At 36.2% G+C, this 24,921-nt stretch overlaps 5 protein-coding genes across 5 annotated transcripts; 4 read left to right on the top strand and 1 right to left on the bottom strand.

The window, feature by feature from the left end:
* Window positions 1–131: 131 nt before the first annotated feature.
* On the top strand, window positions 132–2,295 carry EV154DRAFT_475353 (armadillo-type protein). Its single transcript, XM_051597977.1, has 4 exons — window positions 132–292; window positions 351–1,402; window positions 1,455–1,875; window positions 1,939–2,295. The coding sequence occupies exons 1-4, from the start codon at window positions 199–201 to the stop codon at window positions 2,094–2,096; spliced, it is 1,725 nt and encodes a 574-aa protein (XP_051450058.1). The 5' UTR covers window positions 132–198; the 3' UTR covers window positions 2,097–2,295.
* EV154DRAFT_608302 (uncharacterized protein) lies at window positions 2,294–5,791 on the bottom strand. The gene is made up of 7 exons (XM_051607674.1): window positions 5,742–5,791; window positions 5,096–5,665; window positions 4,817–5,035; window positions 4,687–4,747; window positions 3,041–4,613; window positions 2,817–2,965; window positions 2,294–2,739 (listed from the first exon to the last, which is right to left on the bottom strand). Exons 2-7 carry the CDS (start codon window positions 5,591–5,593, stop codon window positions 2,327–2,329), a joined length of 2,913 nt encoding a protein of 970 aa, XP_051450057.1. The 5' UTR covers window positions 5,594–5,665; window positions 5,742–5,791; the 3' UTR covers window positions 2,294–2,326.
* A 1,702-nt stretch (window positions 5,792–7,493) lies between these two features.
* EV154DRAFT_475345 (uncharacterized protein) lies at window positions 7,494–8,267 on the top strand. Its single transcript, XM_051597976.1, has one exon. The coding sequence runs from the start codon at window positions 7,503–7,505 to the stop codon at window positions 8,133–8,135; it is 633 nt and encodes a 210-aa protein (XP_051450056.1). The 5' UTR covers window positions 7,494–7,502; the 3' UTR covers window positions 8,136–8,267.
* Window positions 8,268–10,286: 2,019 nt separating this feature from the next.
* EV154DRAFT_488889 (uncharacterized protein) lies at window positions 10,287–11,216 on the top strand (the record flags this gene model as incomplete). Its single annotated transcript, XM_051599204.1, has 3 exons — window positions 10,287–10,479; window positions 10,559–10,831; window positions 11,113–11,216. 3 exons carry the CDS (start codon window positions 10,287–10,289, stop codon window positions 11,214–11,216), a joined length of 570 nt encoding a protein of 189 aa, XP_051450055.1.
* A 1,714-nt stretch (window positions 11,217–12,930) lies between these two features.
* On the top strand, window positions 12,931–14,070 carry EV154DRAFT_608300 (GPR1/FUN34/yaaH family-domain-containing protein). The gene is made up of 2 exons (XM_051607673.1): window positions 12,931–13,368; window positions 13,437–14,070. Exons 1-2 carry the CDS (start codon window positions 13,102–13,104, stop codon window positions 13,869–13,871), a joined length of 702 nt encoding a protein of 233 aa, XP_051450054.1. The 5' UTR covers window positions 12,931–13,101; the 3' UTR covers window positions 13,872–14,070.
* Window positions 14,071–24,921: the final 10,851 nt, after the last annotated feature.

The raw sequence follows: 24,921 nt of genomic DNA, 5'->3' as shown, positions 1-24,921 counted from the left end.
ACGAGTATGCTCAATTAATGATGGTAAGAATTGTAACTTTTTTTTTAATATTTCTGTGCAATTATATATTTCTGTTTTTACTTAAACACCCCCCTTTCTTCTTTTACTCCTTAATTACCCCGTTTACTATAGCAACAACAAGACGATCACGTTCTGTCAAAGAAGAATATTCAACAACAACAACGTTACTACCAATGGATGAATAGTCAGGGACAAAATGCCCCACCACATCAAAGTTTAAATGCAGTCTTGAATGAAAGCTCAATGCCTTGGGGTGGAAACATGTCACCAGGTAAGCTAGTAGATATTTTATTGAAACCTAATCATTAATAAAAAAGGGGGGCTTATAGTAGCCAGTCCATTTGAGACTGATAGAAGTAGAGTCCATACTCCTCAACCGCAAACACAACAATGGGACGAGGTGGATAATGGCGGTAGACCCTTCATTAATACAAAATTTACAAACAACACTAATGAAGATATGATCCGAACTCCACTTGGATGGGATAACAGTCGTGCTGCAAGCCCATTAATTCACAGTAGTTTACCTTCAACACCTATTGTCGATAATAATGATAGACTTTTATTACAATTGCAATCTCGTCAAAGACAAATTTTATTACAGCAAGAACAAATCTTGATGCTGCGTGAACAAATGATGAGACAGCAACCCATCATGATGAACAGTTCAAGTGCTAGCACAACCAGTAGCTCTACTGAAAGATATTATCCTGCCCCAGTTACAATTCCAAATACAACCCGCCATCATCGTCATGAAGTACCTTCTACACCCACCACTGAACCTATTGTCCCCATCATTCGATCACCTCTACTCGAAGAGTTTAGAAGTAACAAGAGTAAAAAGTTTGGATTAAAAGACATCATAAATCATGTAGTTGAATTCAGTGGTGATCAACATGGCTCAAGGTTCATTCAACAAAAGTTGGAAACTGCCAACAGCGACGACAAGCAATTTGTATTCGATGAAATTTTACCTAATTGTCTTCAATTAATGACAGATGTATTTGGAAATTACGTCATTCAGAAACTTTTTGAACACGGCAATCAATCTCAAAAGACCGTATTAGCAAAGCAAATGGAAGGCCATATTTTATCTCTTTCTTTGCAAATGTATGGATGCCGTGTTGTTCAAAAGGCATTGGAATACGTCTTGACAGATCAGCAAGCGATATTGATTCATGAATTGGATGGCTGTGTTTTAAAATGCGTCAAGGATCAAAATGGTAACCATGTTGTTCAAAAGGCCATTGAACGTGTCCCTGCCCAACATATTCAGTTTATTATCGACACCTTTTATGGACAAGTTTATCACTTGGCAACTCACCCTTATGGCTGTCGGGTCATACAACGTATGTTTGAACATTGTCCTGAGGAGCAAACTGTAAGTTATATAAATATCAATGTCAAGTGCACGAACTCATAAATATATACAGATTTACTTGTTGGAGGAGCTTCATAGAAGTACGAGTCAATTGGTTCAAGATCAGTACGGTAATTATGTCATTCAACATATCTTGGAACACGGTAAACCCAAGGATAAGGCCATGATTATCAGCAAAGTGAGAGGCCATACACTTCAATTGAGTAAGCATAAATTCGCAAGCAATGTCGTCGAGAAGTGCGTTGCCTATGGATGTCAAAGTGATAGACAGGCGTTGATCGAGGAAGTTTTGATGACCCGTCCCGATGGTTCATATCCTCTGATGTCCATGATGAAGGACCAATATGCTAATTACGTTGTTCAAAAAATGCTCGATGTAGTCGATGGTGATCAACGTGACCTTCTGGTAGCCAAAATAAAGCCTCACCTCCAAGGGTTGAAAAAATATACCTACGGAAAACATCTTATCAGCAGTAAGTCGTCTATTTTACTCGTATGACCTCTATTTATACTAATACCTTTTCTTTCCTTTACAGCATGCCTGGAAGTTGAAAAGCAAATGATGTTCAGTCATAATAGCACTGTCTCTACATTGGATATCGAGACGCTCAATATCACCGATTCATTATTACCTAACCCTAATACACCTATTAATAACTCCGCTAATAACCACCTCATCAGTAACGATCATTAACATAGTACATACTACATTTTATATATATTTATTTCTTGTATTATTGAAATAAGACAAACACCCACCACTCTCAACACTATATATTATACATTGTGTATATGAAACTTATGTTATTAACCCTTATACATATATAAATATTTTTTTTTTAATCCCTTTCCCAATACCAAATAAATATAATTTACAAACTTCTCCCCCCATACCCCCTAACTTTTTTTTATTATTTACAATTATTACACATGAGTAGACTTCTTCTTCGCTAATTTTTCTTCCTCTCTCTGCTTCTTTTTCTGTTCCTTCTCAGCTAGCTTTTGTGCCTTGATTTCTAATTTCTGCTTCTTTTTCTGTGCTTTCGATTCCTCTATGGCACGCTTACGCTTACGTTTGGCTTCTTCATTGGCTTGATTGGTATTGGATCCATCTTTCAACACTCGTCGTTTCATTGTTTGTAACTGCTGATGTTGGATGTATGCAGATCGTACATTGACAGGTGGATGCCTTGATCGGTTGCCACGTTTTTGTACAACGTATTCGTCTTCTGGCTTATCCATACGTGTTTCGTACCATGCTTTAAGAAGTCCAATAAGCGGTGTTGCGTCAGTGATTGGTAAAAACGCTGGCGGCGCAGTATATTTTACTTTGGTTTCTATCAGTATTTTGGTTAGAATCAAAATGTATATGCAATATATGAAAAAAAAAAAAAAAATGATGTAGCTTAATTACCAGGCTTTGTGTTGATCATTGGTTTGGGTTTATCTTTGCCAAACCAAAGTCGGGAAGGTACACCTAATGATCTCATATTGCATTCTTGATCTAGACCCAGTTCTTTAAATCCAAAGAAGTCTTCGCCTAAATCCTCACCAAATACACCACTTGATACAAAACAGGGCTTAAGTATTCTTGTTTTTTTTAAAAAAAAAAAATTGTCATCCTTGTTTTCAACTTACGTTATAAATGCTTCATCGTCTCTGAATAAGTTAGATTCATCATTGGCAGTTTCTAAAACAGAGCTTGAAACTAAATCTTGATAAGTAGATTCCAATTTTCGATGTGTGTCGTTCAGTCGATGCGTATATTTCATCACATCTTCGGTTACATAGTTATCTATTGCATCAATGCTATCCACATTATTTTCTTGGAGCGTATGTAACAAGATCTCTTCTCCTGACATGTCTTTCCCGTGTTGATCCCAATATTTTCTTGCCGTCTTTCCGATATTGGAAAAATATTCAGACATTAGATCGGTTAATACATTGAATGCAGAGGATTGAGCACTTTCAAAGCCTGCATGCTCTAAGATCTGAGACAAGCTGCGTTGTAGCATTTGTTGACTTGCTTCCTTATTTATCATGATGGGCGGAGGAGTTGTCTGACGAGAGGCAGATGGAATAGGTGTACCCATATCCATGATGGGCGGAGAATCGTGTGTAGATGTAGGATATGTATCGTTGGAGATAGGGATATTATTTCGGATAGAGTTACATCTATCATAAATGTATCGGTTGGTTTGTAACTTCTTGATGTTGGTTTGCATAATCTCCAATAGACCATTTGGGTCTGGCCGTGTAACAGGATATATATCCATTGAAGGTAAGGAATCATCCTCTTCATCCTCTAAATTATCATATGGAATATATTCTTCTGGTGCTCCAATAATATCTGGCACACCTGAAGCCATGCTATACTCTGGTAAAAATAAGTCTGTTCTAATCGCATCATCATCATCGGTAGCTGGGGGTCGTTCACATTTTCTCGTGGAGGCGAAAAAAAACCCACCATCAAACCCATCCTCATCTTCTGAAGTTAAATCAAATGAATCATAGACACTAAACCCTTCGTGCCTATCAATCCATCTTAAAAAGGCCGTACGGCTACATCTCATCAATTTTTTTGTACATTCGGGTTGATGATGTAGGTGCTCTAACATTGAAAATCTTTCCATATCGACTGATGAACGATGTATAGCGTTTCTGTTTCCAAATTCGAATTGGTATTGCTTTTCAACATCTGTCGTCAATTTCGCTCGTGTTTTTTTGGTAATTTCTCTCCAAATTTTATTCTGTAGCTCACCCATATCGGAATCAATTTCATCCGTCGTATGAAGCTCTTCATGTTCCTTATCAAGTTCTGTCAATGGCTTCAGAGGCGTTCCTTTTTGAGGATGTTTGCCACTGTAATGGTGATGATGATGCTGACTGGATTCTTCAAATGATTCGTGTGTCATGGAACGTTCGCGTGTAGATCCTCGTTTTATTTCTTCTTCATCGCTGTCATCCAAATCATCCAAATCATTCTCGGGTCGGTCTTTAATACTGATCTCAGGTACACGGGATAATAAGCGATCTGTCTTTCGCTTCATGGCGATGGCATGTTTTCGATATTCACTGGCTGGATTCGTATTATACGTTAGACAGTTTTCGTAAATTAAATAAAGGTCATTTCCAAATTCCTTCTTGTTTTTGTATTGGCAATGCTTCAACTTTTTAGAGACTGTGCCTAGATCCATTGGCTCCTTTATCACTATGCATTTTTGTCAAAAAAAAAAACCTTTTTTTTAAAAAAAAAAAAATACTAAGAAAGTTGCTGCACTTACCTTCGAAATAATCGGGTGCTTCTCGTTTATTGACTTTGCTTAAAAATGGTGTCGAATGTTCCTATTTATTATTATTATTTTTTTTTTTAAAAAAAAAAAAAACATCAGGATCTTTATAGAATGCACTTACAGTATAATTCTTCAAATCAGTCAGGACTTTCTCACAAGCTTCGTATAGATCTTCTTGACCAATTTTATCATCGTTAGCCCATTTGGATCGATGTGGTTTGACATCCAACAATAAATTTCTCAGTTCTCTGTCTGATAATGTAGTCTTATTTCGGTTCTCTGAAATTCCCTTCAACAAATACTTTAAACTGAAATGATCGGATTCGTCCATGATTGTAAACTATAATATGAAGTATGATTAGCAGGGAACCGTAAAGACATCGTATTTATATGTACATACAGGTGTGACAGGGTCCTCTTCATGAACTTCCTCCTGAGCTTGATATTCGTCCAGCTTTCTCTGCTCAATCATGGCTGCCATATCAAATTCCAACGTATGGTATATATCCAAAAGAGGAACATGATCGGTGTTACTGGACAAAGGAAATTCTTCTTCAGGAGCCAGTGACATTGGCATGGGGGACGATTTAGTGTCTTGTAAGTCTTGAGCTTGTCTACATAATTCGTCCAAATCCAACGGTGAGCGACAACAAGGTCGATGGTGGGAGAAATAAGGAACGAATTGCTCGAATAGCATGGCTCGTACACGAAACGTAGTCAAATGCTCGCTGCTGCTAATAAATGTCTTCCAACTTTCAAACGAACTCAATGCCCGAATAAAACTTTCGCTTTCGGGTACAGTCAAGAAGGAATTGGCCATGTCTAATTTTAAAAGCTGTCTGGAAAGCACAAACAACAATTGTGGCCATGGTGGAAGATTATCGAGTATTGATGTCATTTTTTTTTTTTTTTTTTTGTTTTAAAAAAAAAAGTTGATCGTCTTGTTGACACACACACACACACACAAGGACTGTTGACGTTTTTTATATAAAAAGAAGCTCGTTAGATAAATTGCAAAAAAATTGACAGATAATAAATTGTTTTACCTGTGTTCTTTTTTAATGTATCCTATGAGCGCGTTTTTGAAGAAAGGAAGGAAGAAAGGGGCAAAAAAAAAAAAAAAAAAAAAAAAAATATGGCAGTGTAATGATGGCTCGTAGCGGAAGCACAATTTCAGCCACTGCTAATTTAAAATGTTGAGTGTATTTTCTTGGGACGTACCCAAGAATTTTTTTTTTTTTTTTTTTTTTTGGACTTTTTTTTTTTGCGTTATTGTCAAATAACACCCTTTTAAAGTAAAGTTAGTATCGAAACAGTTTTTCTTTCTCTTTTTCTATAAAATGGTGCGAGAAGATTTGTTTTTAAAAATTACAGACACAGAAGTGTCGGACAAGTCAAGTCCATATATTTCATACGGCAAACATGTGTTAGTCATAAAAAAAAAAAAATAGCTATGTTTATCACTCTTCTTTGTAAGGATCAAGTAGAATCTTTAGCGAACTGTATTTGACTGTTTAAAATTCTATACACAATATATCATATAATTCAACAGCATAATAGGCTGCTGGTTAAAAAATAGATGTATAAAAATCATGGCTTTACTGAGTATATAATCGAATTAGAGTAGTTTTGATAAAAGGCGTCAGTTTTTATACTTTTAATTAAACAGTAAGGGTGTATTCAATTATAAATTCAAGGATCAGCAAAGGTTAAGAAAGGGTATATGTCTGACGCTCAATTTTGAATTGTGGTAATGAAAATGGCATCCGGCTCAATCCATATATTCCTAAAACCTTTAAGGTTAAATCAAGTAAAATTGACTATAAAAGATGGTACTCGGAAAATCTGTGATAGCCTTCAGGGAGCGAAAAAATGTATACGATGGTACTATTGTGCAGGAGACCGAAACATGGTTAAATCAACATCTATTTACACATGTAAAAATGATATGTGCAAGACGTCGACTTTGTTTTAAAAAACCAGTAAAAAGTTACAAAATTTTATACGAATTCCAGGAACAAAAAAAAAAAAAAAGAAACAGACTTATGAATAACAAGAACGAGTTAATACATCACCAACCTGTGTGTTTGCTTTTCTCACGTAATAATAATGAAAAAGAAAAACGGAAATTCTGTTATTCAAACAAAATCAATGGGCCAAGCGTGTGCTACAATCCAAAATATAATTTAGTACTCAACGATCATTCACATGAAGGAGAGACACAGTATCAGAACTGACCATTGGAATTACAGGTTTAGCAAATTTGTAATTCGATACAACTTTTCCTTCTTTCAGTCACTCTATAATACTGGTTTCAAAAATTTTGCCCGAGCTTTCTGAGAAAGAAACGTGGGTGAGTCTACTATCGATGATAGTGACACTATGTATGGGTTACTTTTTTAAAAAAAAAATACAGCGTGTGTTAGGATTTTAAACTTAGTAAGTACCCTATCAATGTAACATTTGTATTTTTTGACTAAACAATGGGATGTAACAGCAGTGTGATATTATTGAAAAGTAGCCATTATAAATACGCTCCCACAAAAGAGAGGGTAATTGGGAGGTGGGGTTTAAAAGACACATAATACCTGTATGGCTAGAAGCAGACATAATCCGTTGGAAGCTTAATGAACGAGTACCTTGTGATTATCTTGTGCTGGACAACTATAGCTTAAAAATGTACGGTCTTTAAATGCACAGATAATAGATAGGTTCGGATCGGATTCTCTTATTGAGTATAAATAATCCGACGTAAATTAATTTTTCATCTCTTTTTTCTTTACCCTTTTTTTTTTCTTCTTCTCAAAATGTCTTATATTTCCTCTTTAAACTTACTTGGGGACGATTCGCCTGTTCCCTTATCCGAAGAAGCACTTAGTGAAGAACTAGCTATTTGGGCCAATGCACAATTTACCTTTGATACAAAGCCAGGCTCAGCCATCGTGGACGATTCCTATAAAGCGGTAGCAGAACAACATAATATCTTCTCCACTTTTGAAAACTTAAACCCTCAGAACAATACAGATTTACTACATTCCTATTTAAATAACACACCTTATCTGATACCGTCCCCACAACATCAGCAGCAACAACAGCAGCAACCACAAAATATCTTACCAAGAATCGCACCAGCTCCATCCACGATAAATCACAGTCAGCTCCTGGTGGGAAAAAAACGTCCATTGCCTTCTATCACTCGAAAGGAAGAGGAAGAAACAACCGAAATTGTTGAGGAGGATAAAAGAAAGAGAAATACAGCCGCATCTGCAAGATTTCGTATGAAAAAGAAGTTACGAGAACAGGCTTTAGAACAAACTGCCCAAGAAATGACAGCTAAAGCTGAAGCACTTGAAAAGCGTGTGATCGAATTGGAAAAGGAAGCTAAATGGCTTCGTGCTCTGGTTGTCGAAAAAGATCCTGCATTGCTATCGACTGATTAAACTTTTTATGGAGGTTTCTTTTTTTTGTTTTGTTTTTGTATTTGACACAAAATTCACCGAATTCGCTTTTCATTGTAATACCAAAAGGAATAAAATAAAATAAAAAAAAAAAAAAAAAATTGTATTATAAAATCTATTGTATCTTATTTGTTGAATCTTGCGTGATTGACATTTGATTGGCTTCGAATCCTTTTCCTGCCAAAACATTGGCTGGACCGTTATCATACCTTACGAGCCATGTTTAGGAGACATTAAAACGTAAAATATGTTACGTAAATCCATGTAACTAGGGATGCCATGTAAAATGTTATTAGTACTTATTACACATCTCGATAAGATGATTAATCTAATTGTGTATCCATTAATGCATGATTCAAGTTTTTGTACGACAGCTCAAAATACCATTTACCACAATAAATACGCAATCTCGAGTTTTTTTTTCCCGCACCTTTTGCTAAAACAATGTCGCAATAAAATAAAAAAAAAAAACTGTTCAGAGAGCTGTCCAATGCCTGCAACAAGTTCATCACAACAGCAACAGTGTCAATACCACTTCTCAAATATTTCTTGCTAATTTTCTCATAAATGCGTTTTCATGCATTAGCATTAAAAAAAATGGGAAATGAAAAACTAAAATATACCTATTCTCGATTCATATCTCTAAACCAAAGACTTATGTTTGATTAGGAATGTTAGTGGGTCAATCGTCCAATATATTTTAGTGAGGTTGTGGTGCGGTGATAGACCGTTAAGAGATCTTTAGCATCTCAATCACATCAAATAATATAATTGGGTTACATATAATCCCAGAGCAATGATTGGATGGGGAACATCGTTGATATGCAATATCGTATGCTTTAAATCTATAGATTGTCTGGCCAATACGATGTAAATTAGTTTTACTTGATATCTGATCTTAAGTGAGTAGTGTCAGTAAACAGCTATCTACACCGTTGTATTTCCTCCAATAAATGTTATATATAATGACCTTCAGTCTGCTAAAATAATAATATTCGAGTGTTGCTCTCATATTACCGACATTGGGGAATTATATCATTATTAGTTGTTTAAAACTCTCTTAAATCTGCTACTAAAAGTATCAGCTAATGATAAAACATGTAGTGACCCAAGACAGTGTAATTCTAATTGCCATGTTTCAGAAGATTAGAAACAAGCAAACCACCTATTCTATTACCAGATTCAATCTTCCAGATGATTTGATATAAAAAGCGTCCTCCCTTTTGCGAAGACCTTCCCTCCATAACTTTAATAAAGAATTAACAGAGACTCATTTCATTTAATTTTTTTTCTTGTGTTTTTATCTGTTTTTCAATATCTCAAAACATCACACATTGCACAGATCTCTATTTCTGCTGAGAGTACTTTAGGTGGGGTAAACATATTATTTTTGGCAAACAAGTGTAAGTATTGCAGCTGTGGTTGCCCGCGAACATGCGATATGAATGAGGGACCTTTCCATTCTATGCTTAGTAGTATCATAAACTATAACACATGAAGTCCCCGTCTTGAAACTGGTGGACTGTCAGCTGCTACTACAGAAAAATTATTTTTCTGTTCTGTAAATTGGGTCGTTTGGTTTGATGTGATGTTGAGAGAAGAAGGTTCAATCATGATCGAATTTAGACCTACCAATAATAACCAGTCTTTTAAATCATGGCTTGTTATGCATGCTATTAGCCAATTTTAAGCCACGAGGATTTAATATTTGTTTCAAGGAAAGTTAGGCACATAACCTGTAGACAAATAGGCATCTTTGAGAGAGAAGAAATCATACTTCATTAGTTTTATAATATAAAAAATATACATAAGGACACATAAATCAAACAGCTTTTTCTCCCCCCCCAAAAAAGGGTTGTGGGAACTTGGAGGGGTCATTCATGTGTCAAAAACAATAAGCTGCATGTAATAATAAAAGCATTTCAGTGATATGTATATTGTTGCCAGATCTTATTGTTTATTACATAATAAGTCAGATTAATGAGGAGTATAAGATAAAGCCCCAAGACAATGAAAACTGGCCGGGCTCTTACATTGGAATACAATGAAACACTTTAAGGTGTATATAAGCATACTTTATGGGAGAAAAGATGAATTTTTAACATCATATCTCTCTCTCTCTATCTCTCTTCAATGCTATTGTTCAAAGCTTTATCGTTTGTGCTTTTTTTTAACCTTGTCATCTGTCTTCCAGAAATCTTGGGGGTCTACCCAGCAGATGACACATTTAATTACACTATGCAATCGCCATCTGGAGCTGATGAAATGGTTGTCTCGTCTATAACAGAAGTTTTAAAATCTTTTGTTATTCAGCATGAAAAAATAGGTAGAAAAAAAAAAAAAAAAAAAAAAAAAGAACTCCCTGTTTCCAAGCTTTTACTGATAAGAAAAAAAAAAAATTATAGAAAATAGTAGATCATATACTCAGGAATTTAACGCGATGATGAAGGACGCTGGATCTTATGTTGTGTTCTGGTTAGAAGGTTTAAACGCTGAAACAAATACTACACAATCATCTGCGCTTAATAATGCAACAAACGTGCTTCGTTATCATCTGCCTATTTATGGTCACCGTGAAAGAACTCTTTGTGATTATTACATTGAGAGTTTTGTCTTTTGCTTTTGTGTATGTGCTCTTTCTCGATTCGTATGGGTGCTTATTAGGCGTCTGTTAAAGGGTAATCAACCTTATTATTTATTTTAATCGCATGAAGTAAAATTATCAGTTTGAAAAACATAAAAGGTCCTTTCTCTTAAATTGGTTCACTGTCTGTATTAATGATAAAGTTTTTTTTTTTTTTTTTTACGTATTCTTGCTTGTCCCCCCCACCCCCATGCGGCGTAAAACAACCTGGTCTGCTGGTTTTTATGTTTTTTTTAATCTGTTTTAAAACTCAAGCTTAAATCCTTATCAGATCTAGGTCTTTAAATTAAAAAAAAAAAAATCCATGCGCTGCAGCGGTCAGCAAATTTGTCGTAGACGCTATTATGAGTCACTTCAATATAGCTGCTATTGATAACAAAAAAAAAGTAAAAATAAAAGCAAACGAAGGGTTTTTGTGAAGCTACAGACTGTTAAAATAAATGGTTGTAAATTTAAATCTGATTAAATAAGTTATCTGCACACCAATCAGAATAGAGTCAGGCTGTAGTTACTGAAACCACTCACTAAGAACGTGTAGTCTTGGTAGAAGGGCAGGAAAAGACGGAAGAGAACGCAATAAGCGAAACCAGATTCAATTGAATAAAATAGATAATCAAGATCGTAAGCAGTTGCATACAAATTGTTGTATTACCTCGGGGAATGCACGCGGACTATAGATTTAGGGATTTTGGTTATCTGATCGAAAACAAAAAACGCACGAAATGCTTGAGTAAATGCTTTCTCTATAAGAATGCAATCAATCTACTAAAAAAAAAAAAAGCAACTATTTAATACCGGGTCTCTGATGGACTGGCATTTTTTTTTTTTTTTGGGAGGTTACAAGGTGTGATAAATGAAAGAAAGCGTCTTGATAGCTCACGATAAAAAGAGGAAATTGGCATATATTCATTAGATCCGATCGTGCTCTGTGATAGGACCATATTTTTGTTTAACACTAGGACGTAAAGTTGTTACTAATATTCATTGACAAATATAGAATCAAAATAAGGTCTAGATTACATGCGTATGACATGATTTGTATTTGTATTTTCATAATCATAAACTTATTGAATGGAAGATCCAGAAAGCTCACTTTTTTTTTTTTCAAATGCAAATTTTAATATATATCAATTATACAACAAGGTCTGCAGTTTATAAAAATCTAGTTGAACCATGACTTTGATTTAAAATCAATTTCGTACAGCTGTCATATAATTAAAAGCATTTATAGTTGAAGGGTGTTTAATACTATGTTTTTATGAACGGCGACGTTTTTACTTGTTTGTATAATACAAATGATGGTGTGTGGTCAGACCAGAAAATAGGTATTTAACATCCGTCATTTACTTATTTGAGAAAAATTATGATAGATTGGGTGGCGAGTTTTCCTTCGGAGGACCGTCATTAAATGTCCCGAGGGAAGAATCTTATTGGTTAAAAAGAGTCGAATACGATGGAAAAAAAATACAAGTTTATTTACACCACAGGTTTTTTTTTTTTTTTTTTTGATCCGAAATGGAGACGTGATATTCTCCGGATAAATTAAAGGTAAAAAAGATATTGTCAGCGTAAGAGGAATAGAGGGATCCAATTCCCACGCGACTATCATTAAATTGGAAATAATGGGTAAATGATGGGAAAAATAAAATAAATTTATTGTGTCGGCCAATCTGATAGGAGAACCAAAAAAAATTTAAAAACCATGTAATACCATTCAGGTTTAAAAAAAAAAAAAAAAAATGTAACAAGAGCTTAGTTACCAATCAAAAAGAGTAAAAAGAAACTCCCATGTTTTTTGGTTTTTTTTTTTTTTTTTTGAAGTGTTAAGTGTATAGTGTTTAAAAAAAGTGATGGGTGATACATGTAATCTTTATATGACACAATTTTATCCATGCGCAAGAAAGGCTAAATATAATAACATCTTTTTTTTTGTGTAAGGGAAAATTTTGTTTTCTGTACTGTTGTTTACCCATTTTCGCCTCCTTTTTTAATCCAAAATAAGAAAATATACCTATAAATTCAATAGTAAGCAATACAAAGCACAACCACTCTTTTATACGTCATTTATTTAATATTAAATAACGTAGCAACCATCATTTGTTTCTTGCAAAAAAAGAAAAAAGAAAATCAAACTAATTTTAGTTTGCCTCTCTACCCCCCAAAAATGGCGGGATTTCTATTGATCCTCAAGAGTCCATTTTTTTTTTCTTTTTTTGAGATATATAAAGGATTGGGTCTTTCCTCTTTTTTAGGCTTTTTTTTTATATTTTTCATCAACTTTTTTATTTGAAATCAACTCAAAAAATGTCAGACGTCACACACAGCAATAACTTACCTAACAACAATGATAGTAGTAGCGATGTCGAAGCTAAACATCACGTTCATACTACGTATTCTCCAATTCCTATTTATGCTGCTCCCACCATTGCAAATCCTGGTCCTTTAGGGCTCAGTTCTTTCGCTTTGACTACCTTTGTTTTATCTCTTCACAATGCTGGTGCAGGCGTTCCTGCCAATGGACCTTCTAACGTCGTAGTCGGCTTAGCTTTCTTTTATGGTGGTCTTGTTCAGGTAAAACACTAGTTTTTTTTTTGATCTTTATACCTTTTTTTTTTTTCATTTTACTGACCTATTTACAGTTATTAGCTGGTATGTGGGAGTTCAAAACCGGTAACACCTTTGGTGCTACTGCATTCTCATCTTATGGCGGCTTCTGGCTTTCTTTTGCTTTAATTTTCATTCCTGGAGCCAACGTCACTGGTGCGTATAGCACAGTGGGTACAGCTGTCTTGGAAAGATCTTTAGGCATTTATTTGATGTCTTGGGCTATCTTTACCGGTATCATGTTGATTGCTTCTCATCGTTCAAGTGTTGGTCTTATGAGCATGTTCTTTTTCCTCTTTATTACTTTTACTCTTTTGGCTGCAGCAAAGTTTAATGATAGTATTACTACCCAAATTGCTGGAGGTGCATTTGGTGTTATCACAGCTATCGTTGCTTGGTATAATGCACTTTCTGGTCTCTTAACAAAAGACTCTTCTTATTTCCTTTTACCTACTGGTCGTCTTAACTAAAAAAAAAAAAATTAAGAAAAATAAGCCACTAGCTTGTTGATATTCCCTGTGCCCTCTCCCTTTATAATTGACACTCTTATCCTTTTTTGTAACATTTATACATAATATATCCCCCCCCCCTTTTCTCTCTCTTAATAGCAACTCTCTCTTTTTTTTTAAAGCTCTATAAAATCGTAATACCATATAATTTTTTTGTTTTTGTGATGTCCCACCCACCAAATTCTTGATAATACATAGTTCCCCCCGTAAAAAAAAAAAATCGAATGCTACGTGCTCCTTCTGAGACACATTTACAACTGTAATTCAAACCCGGCCAGAAACATAGATCGTACGACCAAGTACAAATCTAGTCAAAGTCGACAGGGACATTTACTTTAACTGGTAAAGCTGAGAAAATATAAGTGTGCGGGTTTAATAAACATCGTTTCCAGATGGTCCAATGATATAATCTATCCCCACATTTAAATGTTTAAAAAAAAAGGCCGCTTACCTAAGGGCAGTCTGATCTTGGAGGAGCAGTTTCTTTTTTTTCTATATATATATTTTTTTTTACTTAATCATTGCTAGTACATAAGAACATGGTATAAAATAAGACAAGTTTTTACATAAGAGCACATTGTAACCTGTCACTTCTTATCCGCCGTGGGAATATAATAAAGTGTAAGGCGGTTAAATAATTTAGTCTTGTTTTGAATGGAAGGAATAGAAGCATATCGAGTATATGTAGTAAAAATGTCTTAGATTTTTTTTTGACAGTAATATTTTTTTTGTGGGGAAAAAAAAAGCAGAAATCATCCCCTCCCCCATTCCGCCCGCCCGCCCTTATTTTTTTTTTTATAAATGTCGGCTACACTTTTATTAAAAAACTAAGAGCTATTACACGATTAGAATGGCGATTTATATTTTACGCATCAAGTCCTTCCCCTCCTGGGGTTAGTTATGAGCTTAAATTACCCAGAAAAGTCTTAAATATATATCCGTTTTTCTTTTTTATTGCCAACTTAAACCTTTTACTCATTTCTTCACCTGTTCATATTTTTCTTCTCAGTAAATTGAATGGCGTTCTACATGGGGACTCTACTTTTAAGAAACAAAGTCAAGGTTATCTTTTTCCTTTTGTTTTGTTTATGTAATGGATACCCATTGTATCCAAAAGCGGTTTTTTAAATAAGTGCTAGCTTCTAATGGGGCTGGGATAACATAGCTGGGGGTAATACAAACCTTTGGATCCTAATTCTATTGGCCCCTGAGATTTATTTTAAAATTCAGTATCCAATAAATATGCGATCCAAAGGCTGTGATTAATTTTTATAGCCAATTAAATGGTAATCCAAAGGCTGTAATTAAATATTTGTAAAAAATGCTTCAACCAGGACAGGAAGTGGTTACGAAGTTCATACAAAAAAAAAAAAAAAAAAAAAGAAGTGGTTACGAACAGTTGGTGATATGTAATTATACGAATTGCAACATACAAAGATTGGTCTTTTTTCCAATGTACGACTTCAAATTTTTTTAATAGATATTACCTGCTGACATAAGCTTGAACAATAAACTGTTCATGCTTAACAACATTAGGAAAAAATGCATTAGGGGCTCTCCCTAATATGGATATGTTATATAAGAGTAATCCTGAAATGGCTCTATCATACGCTTTCTTTCTTTTTGTTAATTTATTTTTTTATGATCAATCAAAAAAAGAACAAGGGAAAACAGAAAGCTGTAATGCAAAGTATGCAAGCCTCTATTTCAAATTTTCTAAGTGACAGCAACTCGACTTCTGTCAACCCGGAACACACTCAATATATTGAGAGTGACATTAACCAAATAACAGTAATACTTAATATTGGGTTTAAATGTATGCGTTACTGATATTGTATTTATATAGACTCAAAATTTGTCAAGTTCAGCTATTGATGTTCCTGAAGCATCCATCCTTGTTGACGGCAATTTTTCGACGAGTGATTCTTTAGTTGATGAGGATAACTCCGACGAGGAAGATGGTGATGATAACGACGCCGAAAGTGAACAATTTCAAGAAAATCTGAATCGAAACAGTGCCTTATTCCAGTATTTTGAAAAAGTTCAATCCGATTTATCAAAGGCTAAGTATCCTCCTCCTTATTCTTCGAAAACATTTTGGATTCGTCCCATGGATACGTATTTTGCTATGCAGCTTAAAAACCCTTTAAGTGAATTATACAAGCCAGACATATTCCTTTGGCAGCCTCATCATCTCCTGCAAAATGGCTATAAAGATCTGAAATGTATTTCGGAACACTGTTCTGGAAACGTTACGTCAAAAGGCTACTATAAGGATCCACATGCAAGGCGCGCAGTAGGTCTAACAAGGTAAATAAGTTATTTCAGATAGGTTTAGACGTTTTTATTTATTTCCCTAGATGTTTTTATATTATGTCATACCGATATGCATGCTCTTCATGTAAAATAACCTTTAATGCTCATGATCCTAAATTGATGGCACAACTTCCAATTGAGTTGCAAGAGGCTTTCCCTGGAATAATAACCCATAAAGGCGCGGTATCTCGTGAAGTCGCAGATCTTCTTAGACCTTGTGTGCAAAATTCAGTCGGGCCAAAGCGTTTTTCTAAAATCATTAGAGAGCTTCATATGCTCGAGCATGATAGACTGGAGTTGATCTACCTGACAAATGTATTGAAGAAGAAGAAAAAGGAAGCTGAAGGGGTTGGGGCCTTTTTCAAATCTGCTTCCATCAATTACGCACCCTTTTCGTCTTTTGACGATCAATTAGGATATGCTGGTTATGTTCCAACGCCAGTATACTTTAGAACTCTCTACACAAGTATCATTGAAGAAGTAAGACCATTTATGGACAAGATGCTCATGTTGACTGGTGGAAAGATCATTCGTGGTGACCACTCTTTCAAAATTGGTAATGTCAGCATCACTCATCCATTATATATATTAACTATGACTGAAATTTTTAGTTAACCATATTGCCAAAATTGACAAATCCAGTGCCTTCACGGCACTCTATACAGTAGTCAATGAGTATGAAGAAATTCGGCTGATGTCATTGGTTCCATCCAAGTCCCACTCGTACTTGAAATGGTCATTTGAAAAAATGTATGATGCTTACAAGATGTACGGACACGAGCTCCCCACTGTTTTTTTCACTGACGATGTACGTGCTGATAGACGGTTTATTGAAAGCGTCATCCCATCTTTGACCGCAGGTGTTCAAGAGCAGAGATACGGAAATGAATCCAACGCCGCTTTGGAAATATACCCAGAGATGGATTTACCTGATTTTGTAAAGGTCAAATATATCACGCAATTTCACGAAATGGAACACGCCATTGCTGAGTTAAATGAACGAATTTCATTAGATCCTAGCAACACACCTGCTGTAGGATTTGATTGTGAATGGAGCTATAATGAGGAAACGAACACTTCCAACAACGGGATTGATACCATACAAATTGCGTATGATGAAGAGGTTATCATTCTTCATGTCACCAATATCTGGAATACTCTACCTGTTTCTTTGGTAAACTTTTTAAAAAATAAAAATATTCTCAAGGTTGGAAAGCTAGTCTCTGGTGATTTGAACCGAATTAAACGTACATTCACTAGTGTGATTTGTGAGTCTCCAGTAGAACTTGGGACTTTTTGCAAAAGTCGAAATTTGATTGAGCATGGCAAACTCAGTCTGTCTGAAATTTCAGCAAAAGTATTGGGGTACAAGCTCAACAAAGATGAAAGGATTGGAGACTGGAGTGTATCTTGTTTGTCAGAAGTTCAAAAAAAATATGCTGCTATAGATGCTTGGGCTTCTTTGAAAATTTACGAAAAGGCTGTAACGTTACCGGAAGTTGGAACACGTCTCTCCTTTGGTAATATTGTTGTCCCTGGAACCTATGTGAGATTTAGACCGAAAGGTTCGAGTAGTTATGTTGCACTTGGTAGAGTAGACGAGCAAACCGCTGAAGACAGGGAAAAGTTTCAAATCACAACGGATTACTTAATTGCAAGTCGGGTCATTGTTACAATTTTACATGTATCAGCACCTGGATATATACCACGTGGCATCGCCAAGACACCTCGCAAAAGTCAAAATAATGGTAGGCCGTTGGGCTCGTATCTCCCGGTACCATTCAAGTTACCAGTTTTGAAGGCTGATTTAGAGACTGATTCTGCGGAATTCGTCAACGGTTGCATAAATAGCACCAGATCGAATAGCAGCAATAATACTCAAGATGAAAGTGTGGTAGAAAATGAAGACGAAATTGGGGATTTACAAGAGACTGGAGAAGAGGATATTTCAGAAGTAATGAAAAACATGTTTGATGACTGTATTTCTGATGTTGATCGAGAAAATTTTGAGTACGGTTACAAAAAAGTTATGCCAATTAACAACCTAAATTCCGCTCCCCACGACAATAGGGTGTTTAGCCGAGTTATAAAAGATGTTTTTCATCTTATGGATCTTATTAAAACACCATCCAATCACGGTTTGCGGGTTGAATTTTCTCGAAGATTTCGTGATACGCTATTGATTTTGGATGCTGAAGACAAAGCCGAAGTTGAAAAGGTCTTGAATGAAAAGCTTCATACAACCTGGGATGAAAAGCTGAAATATGATTCTGAGTGGGTATGGAAACGAGTTAAGAGAAGAGTCCGTGAGCCTTCTTCTCTTTTTACGCAACTCAAAACGCTATTCCTCACATTTGGTCCCTTGAAATGTTCTGTTACAGGAAGTTGTTTGTTTGACAAAGTTGCATGGAGCCAAGCAGCCAATATATTACACTCAGTGAATCTTGGTCACGTTTCCGACCCTCCTGATGTTGTTTTATACCTCAACATGGGTGTAGATAAACATGGCCTTACAAAGTATCATTGCTTGCGTGGAACAAATTCACTTGAAGGTGGCATACACAGACACATAATCAAGAAATTTGGTTCGTATGGTGCTGGTCCTGCTTTAACAGATAGTGCTCTCGCAGAATTCAGAATGAGACACAATTTGGACGTAAGTGTCAATTTGAAGGTTTTATGTTTTAATATGTACCTAATTATTTTATATATTGTGATAAATTTTAGGTGGGTACAGCCAACAGATACCTTCGAAATTACCGCTCTCATTATGATCCATGGCTGACACAAATAATTCACGAAAAGCGATTATTACTGGAGTTTCCAACCGACGCTAACCAGATTGCAATTGGGTTGAACTCAACTCAATATCAAGGATCTGACGAGAGTTTTGGTATATGTCCTCTGCCCACTGATGTTATGGAGAAACTATGTATAGAGAAATGTACGTTTATTGTGAAGCTCACTCGAAAAAACAAAAAATAACAATTTTATTTTAGGTTCCAATCCCAGTAAGACAGTCTATAATCCAGATCGTGATTCAACTATTCCTAGTATAGAGAATATCTACTTTCATACAGTAGGCTCAACATTACGTGTCAAATTTGCAAGATTCAAATATATTGCCAGTTTGCAGCAGGCCTTATATGCAGTCCTTCCAGTCATAACTAACGAGGAAAAACATATGTTTCACAAAATGCTCCTTGATCATCACTCACAGTCTAACTCTTTGCCTAATTTCAAAAGTATTGCTATAGCTTGGAATACCTCCAACTTAAATGACAAGGAACTTTCAGTAAATGGAATGACAGTATTTTACAAGACGCCAGAGCATTTAAAACTGTATTACAGCCAATGGAAAAAATTTAGAGATGCTGCTGAATCCAGAAATAAATTTGAAACCTTGTTGAGCACCGTCAAGATTAGAATAGAACAAACAAATACTACTACAAACATACGGGTACAGGTCCCAGAGCGACCTTACATAATCCCTAATGCCTCTGTAACAAATCATCACAATTTCTCCCATCCTTTATCTTCAGGATCTTCAGGTGCAGATGCAGTAAATTTAACGAGTATCCCACCCATCAATTCCCCAAATTCTTTAAACGTTGCATGTAATCAACCTGTCAGAAACAGAACAAGAACAGAAAGAAGACTACTTGGTGACACGAGAGTCAGAGTGAAAATGATAAATAAAGAAGTTTATTTCAGAGAAGGGGGAGGGGTTAGGACTAAGATCCAGAATAACGTTTTTCTAATAAATAACTAGCATCTATTTATACTATTTCTTATACATGGGAAAAGCTACGATGGGTTTAAATTATAGATTAACAAGGGACTTTACGGAACAGATATCATGAGCAGATTATTTGACAAGGATGAGTAATTGAGATTCGACGAGTAATAGCAGGCTGGATTTAGTTGACATTGAATAATTAGATGGTTCGGGGAATATCTCTGATTTGACACGGGCGGGAAAACTGGATTGGGATATGAAGTAATAGATGATCGGAAAAAGGTTTACTAAGGTTGAGTCAGACAAGAGGCGGGAAATATATTGGAATACAGATTGGTGGTAGGTTTTACAAGGAATTCAGAAAGCGGGCAAGATATACAGATATGATTTTGGGTACAAGGTTTTACAGGGAGTTTGGTAGCGGACAAGGTATACTGATATTAGATTTTAGGACAAGGTTTCACAAGGGTTTAAAATCAAGGCATGATCTAGGACATGATGAAATGAGTTCATGACAGTCGCTCCCTCTTTACGGTCGAGCAACTGTGAGACTCTTTTCACATGGTCGGGTTGGGTGCAAGGTATGAAATTTCTTGATAGCTGATTTACAATGGGTAAGATTTTTTGTAGGTTCCCAAGTTCTATCCATGGTGCTATAGCCTTTCCAGTGTACCAAGTATTGTAAGTTATTTCTATTGAATCTTGAATCTACAATGTAGTCCACTTCGTATTCTTGATGTTCATCTACGATTATAGGTGGTAATTCACGAATGGGGCGACCAGGGATTTTATCAGGCTTATACGGTTCTAGAAGGTTTACGTGAAACACTGGGTGTATACGCATCGTTGGAGGTAGGTCCAATTTGTACGCACGGGATCCAACTAATGCTACAATCCTGAACGGCCCTAGACGCTTGTAGTCTAGTTTACCAGTTGGGCGTTGTGATTTGATGTTTTTTGATGAGAGCCAAACCTTGTCATTGATTTTGTAATTGGGACCTGGTTGTACGTGTCTATTATAAAATTCCGTATGCTTTTCTTGGGCTAGTCCAATATTGAATTTCATTTCTTGGTGTAAGTCATGAATATTTTGTAAGCGGACGTCTGCAGGGGATTTATCTTGATCGGACCTTGGTAGTGTTACTGACATTCGTGGGTGATATCCATATACTGCATAAAAAGGAGTGGTATTTGTTGATGAATGTTTTGCATTGTTATAGGCAAATTGTGCTATGGGTAAATAATCACTCCAGTCAGATTGTTGGTAGTTGATGTAACATCGTAAGTATTGTTCAAGTATAGAGTTGATACGTTCTGTTTGACCATCCGTTTGTGGGTGAAAAGCAGTGGACAATTTTTGTGTGACTTTTAATCCTTTCATGACAGACCTTGTGAATAATGACGTGAAGGTAACTCCACGGTCAGAGATTACGCTATCGGGGGTTCCAAAATGACAAAAGACATGAGTGATAAACAGACGTGATGTTTCTTCTGCATTGACTTGATTTGTAGTGGGTATGAACAATGCCATTTTACTGAAGCGATCGACAAACACGCAAATTGCCGTGTAGTTTTTGGACGGTGGAAGTTGGGTTATAAAATCAACTGATATGGATGTCCAAGGTGAGTCCGGGATTGGTAGAGGTTGTAGAAGTCCATATGGTTTGTGATGGCTATTTTTGTTTCTGATACACGTTTCGCAACCAGAAACATAGTCCTTGATGTAGGTACGCATACCGGGCCAGTAATAATTTCTTGATACCATATCATACGTCTTTGCGATACCAAAATGTCCAGCGGCAGGTGTATCATGACATTCTTCTAAAATAATTCTTTTTACATCGTCAACATGAGGTACACATATTTTTCCTTCATGAAATAAAATATTATCGTTAAAGCTGTATTTGGTCTCAGCCTTATTTTCAGGAGATGTTTTGACTGTGTTGATAATTGGTCCAAAATAAGAGTCTTCAGGTAATGCAAGGATGATTTTCGGCAGGATAGGATTTGTTTCGAGGTCAATGGGTACGGAGATAACAGAGTTTAAAAATAATTTTGGGTCTAGCAAGGTCATATTAGTTTTTCCACGAGAGTCACCCCCCTCAAAAGGGCGGTCTTTACGAGAGAGCGCATCAGCAGCAGCATTGTGCTTGGCAGCACGGTAAACAATGAGGTAGTTGAAATCACCAAGAATCTCAGCCCAGCGAACTTGTCGGCGACTGAGGTTGCGAGTAGTTGAAAAGTACTCTAAATTTTTGTGATCCGTCAAAACAATGGTTGCATCTGATGAAAATTCCAAGTAGTGTCGCCAATGTTTGAAAGCAGCAACAATAGCCAGAAGTTCCTTATCGTATATCTGGTAGTTAAGTTCAGCCGGAAGAAGTTTTCGTGAATAAAAAGCGATTGGATGGTTATAGCCATCGGGACCAGTCTGGCTACATACGGCACCAAGAGCAAAGTCAGAAGCGTCGGTCTCGATTATGCAAGGTAACTGTGGGTTAAAATGGAGTAGTACTGGATTACTAACAATACGATTCTTGAGATCATTAAAGGCGTTGATGGCAGAGCTATCCCAACGAAAAGGAACATCCTTTTTAAGTAAGCTAGTCAATGGGACACATAGTTTGGAATAATTTGCAATAAATCGTTTGTAAAAATTTGTCAATCCGAGGAAAACTTGAATATCGTGGACACTGGTGAGATCTTTCCAGTCTTTAATTGCATCAACCTTTTCTGGATCCATTGAGATATGATTGGGGGTAATAACAAAACCAAGAAATTGTACACTCTTCACGTCGAATTCGCATTTTTCCAATTTTAGAGAGAGTTGAGCATCCTTTAGCTTCTGTAACACCAGACGTACATGATTCGTGTGTTCCTCCGGATTGCTGGAAAAAATAAGAATATCATCGAGATAAACAACGACAAAAGAGTCTAGATATTGTCGCAGGGTGTCGTTGACTAGAGCTTGAAAAGAGCCAGGAGCATTACAAAGACCAAAAGGCATGACACGATATTGAAAATGACCATAACGGGTACGAAAAGCAGTTTTCCATTCATGACCTTTAGCTATACGAAGAAGATTATATGCACCACGCATATCAAGTTTGGTAAATATAGCCCCAGTATGTAGACGATCTAAAGTTTCGCTTATAAGTGGTAGGGGACATCGGTTTGGAATAGTGATTTTGTTAAGACTGCGGTAATCAATAACAGGGCGAAGAGAGCCATCCTTTTTCTTGACAAAGAAAACAGGAGCACCAGCAGGAGACTCAGATCTTTCAATAATCCTTTGGTTAAATTTTCTTGAATATATTCATACAATGTGTCCATTTCTATTTTTGATAGGTTGTATAAGGGTCCAAAAGTCACTTCACTACCGGTCTTGATAGGGATGGTATGGTCATAGGGTCTATGCGGGGGTAGTCGATCAGCTTCTTTTTTTGAAAATACAATACTAAAATCTTGATATTTATTTGGTAACAGTTGTGTCGTGATGTTTTCATATTTGTTTGTGTTTATGGCGCAAATAATAGGTGCAGATTTTGGTTGTGGAACGTTAAAATGTTTTAAAATCGGTGTATTGAGTTGTTTTGCAAGTTTTTCCCTTTTTTCTTTTTTCTCGTTCATTTTTAAAAAGTCATAAGAATACTCAGAAGAATGATTTATTTCATTGGAAGAAGTAAAAATATTATCTGTATGTGAAGGGGTTACAAAGGTTGTACTATCGTTAATCGAGTCACTAATTTTTTCATCGTCAATTGTAATCACATCGGTCGTTGTTGTATCTAGTTTAGTGGCGAGGCATCCACGAAGAAGACAGGTCATCACCATCGTTCCGGACTTCCAGTCAAAAGCAGGGTTGTGGCGTACTAGCCAATCTTGACCGAGAATAATAGGGTGAGCAGCAGAGTCGAGGTGCTTCAAAGTAATATATTCTTGGTGGTGTGTATCGTTAATTTTCATAAATAAAGAAGATTCTTTATCTGTCGTATGTACGGAGTTGTCTGCTAATTTGTATGAGGTCGGTATACCAGTATGATAGGGGAGACCGCTTTGAGTTACGATGTTGGATGAGATGAACGAACTAGAGCTTCCAGAGTCGACGAGAGCAAAAACAGAGACACAAATACCGCTAATAGATACTGTTACAGGTATAACAATGAGACCCGATACTTCGCTTTCAGTAACGTAATTAATGTCGAGAGCATTGGATTTGTTGATACTTTCCTGTTTTTTGGATACTTGATGTAAATACTGTACCAATAATTTGTCTTTTGGGGTTTTTACGGCCTTCACTAAATTTAACTGGGGGTCGATGCTTGTAATAGCGTGTAATTGGGTGTCGGTTTCCAAGTTGGTTTCATCATATGATTCATTAGTTAATATGGTTGATATTGTTCCAAAGTTAGATCGATGGGGTTGGTTATTTATCTTGTTTGGGCAGGCAGCTGTAAAATGTCCAGGAAGTCCACAGTATAGGCATAGATTATTTTTACGTCGTCTATCTTTTTCCTCAGGTGAAATAGGGCCACGACGAATGTTGTTGTTGTGGGGTGAATAGGATTGTGTTTTGTTTTCCGTTTTAATTTCGTACGTGGGATAACCGACATGATTGCTTTCCTTGGGGTAGGTTGAGTGGGTTGAGGTTGTCTATAGATTCGAGTTGGTGATTGTTGTTTTGTTGTACTCTGCATAATGTCGATTATCAATTCAATTGCCTTAGCTATCATCTTGTTCAATTCCTTAATGGGTGAGAGTCGGGCAAGTTCATCTTTAACATGTCCTTAAGGTTCAGCACGAATTGAGATACCAAGGCATCGTTGTTCCAAGTCATTGCATGCTCAATCTTCGGAAGTCCTGTTGCGTATCGAGCTACAGAGCCCACTTGTCGCAGGGCACGGATAGATGATTCAGAATTATAATTGGATTAGAGTCACCAAAGGCGTCATATAG

The sequence above is a fragment of the Mucor mucedo genome, assembly GCF_025094135.1.
Source record: "Mucor mucedo strain NRRL 3635 chromosome Unknown EV154scaffold_306, whole genome shotgun sequence".
Lineage (NCBI taxonomy): Eukaryota > Fungi > Mucoromycota > Mucoromycetes > Mucorales > Mucoraceae > Mucor > Mucor mucedo.
This window is presented reverse-complemented; position numbering and strand designations above follow the sequence as displayed.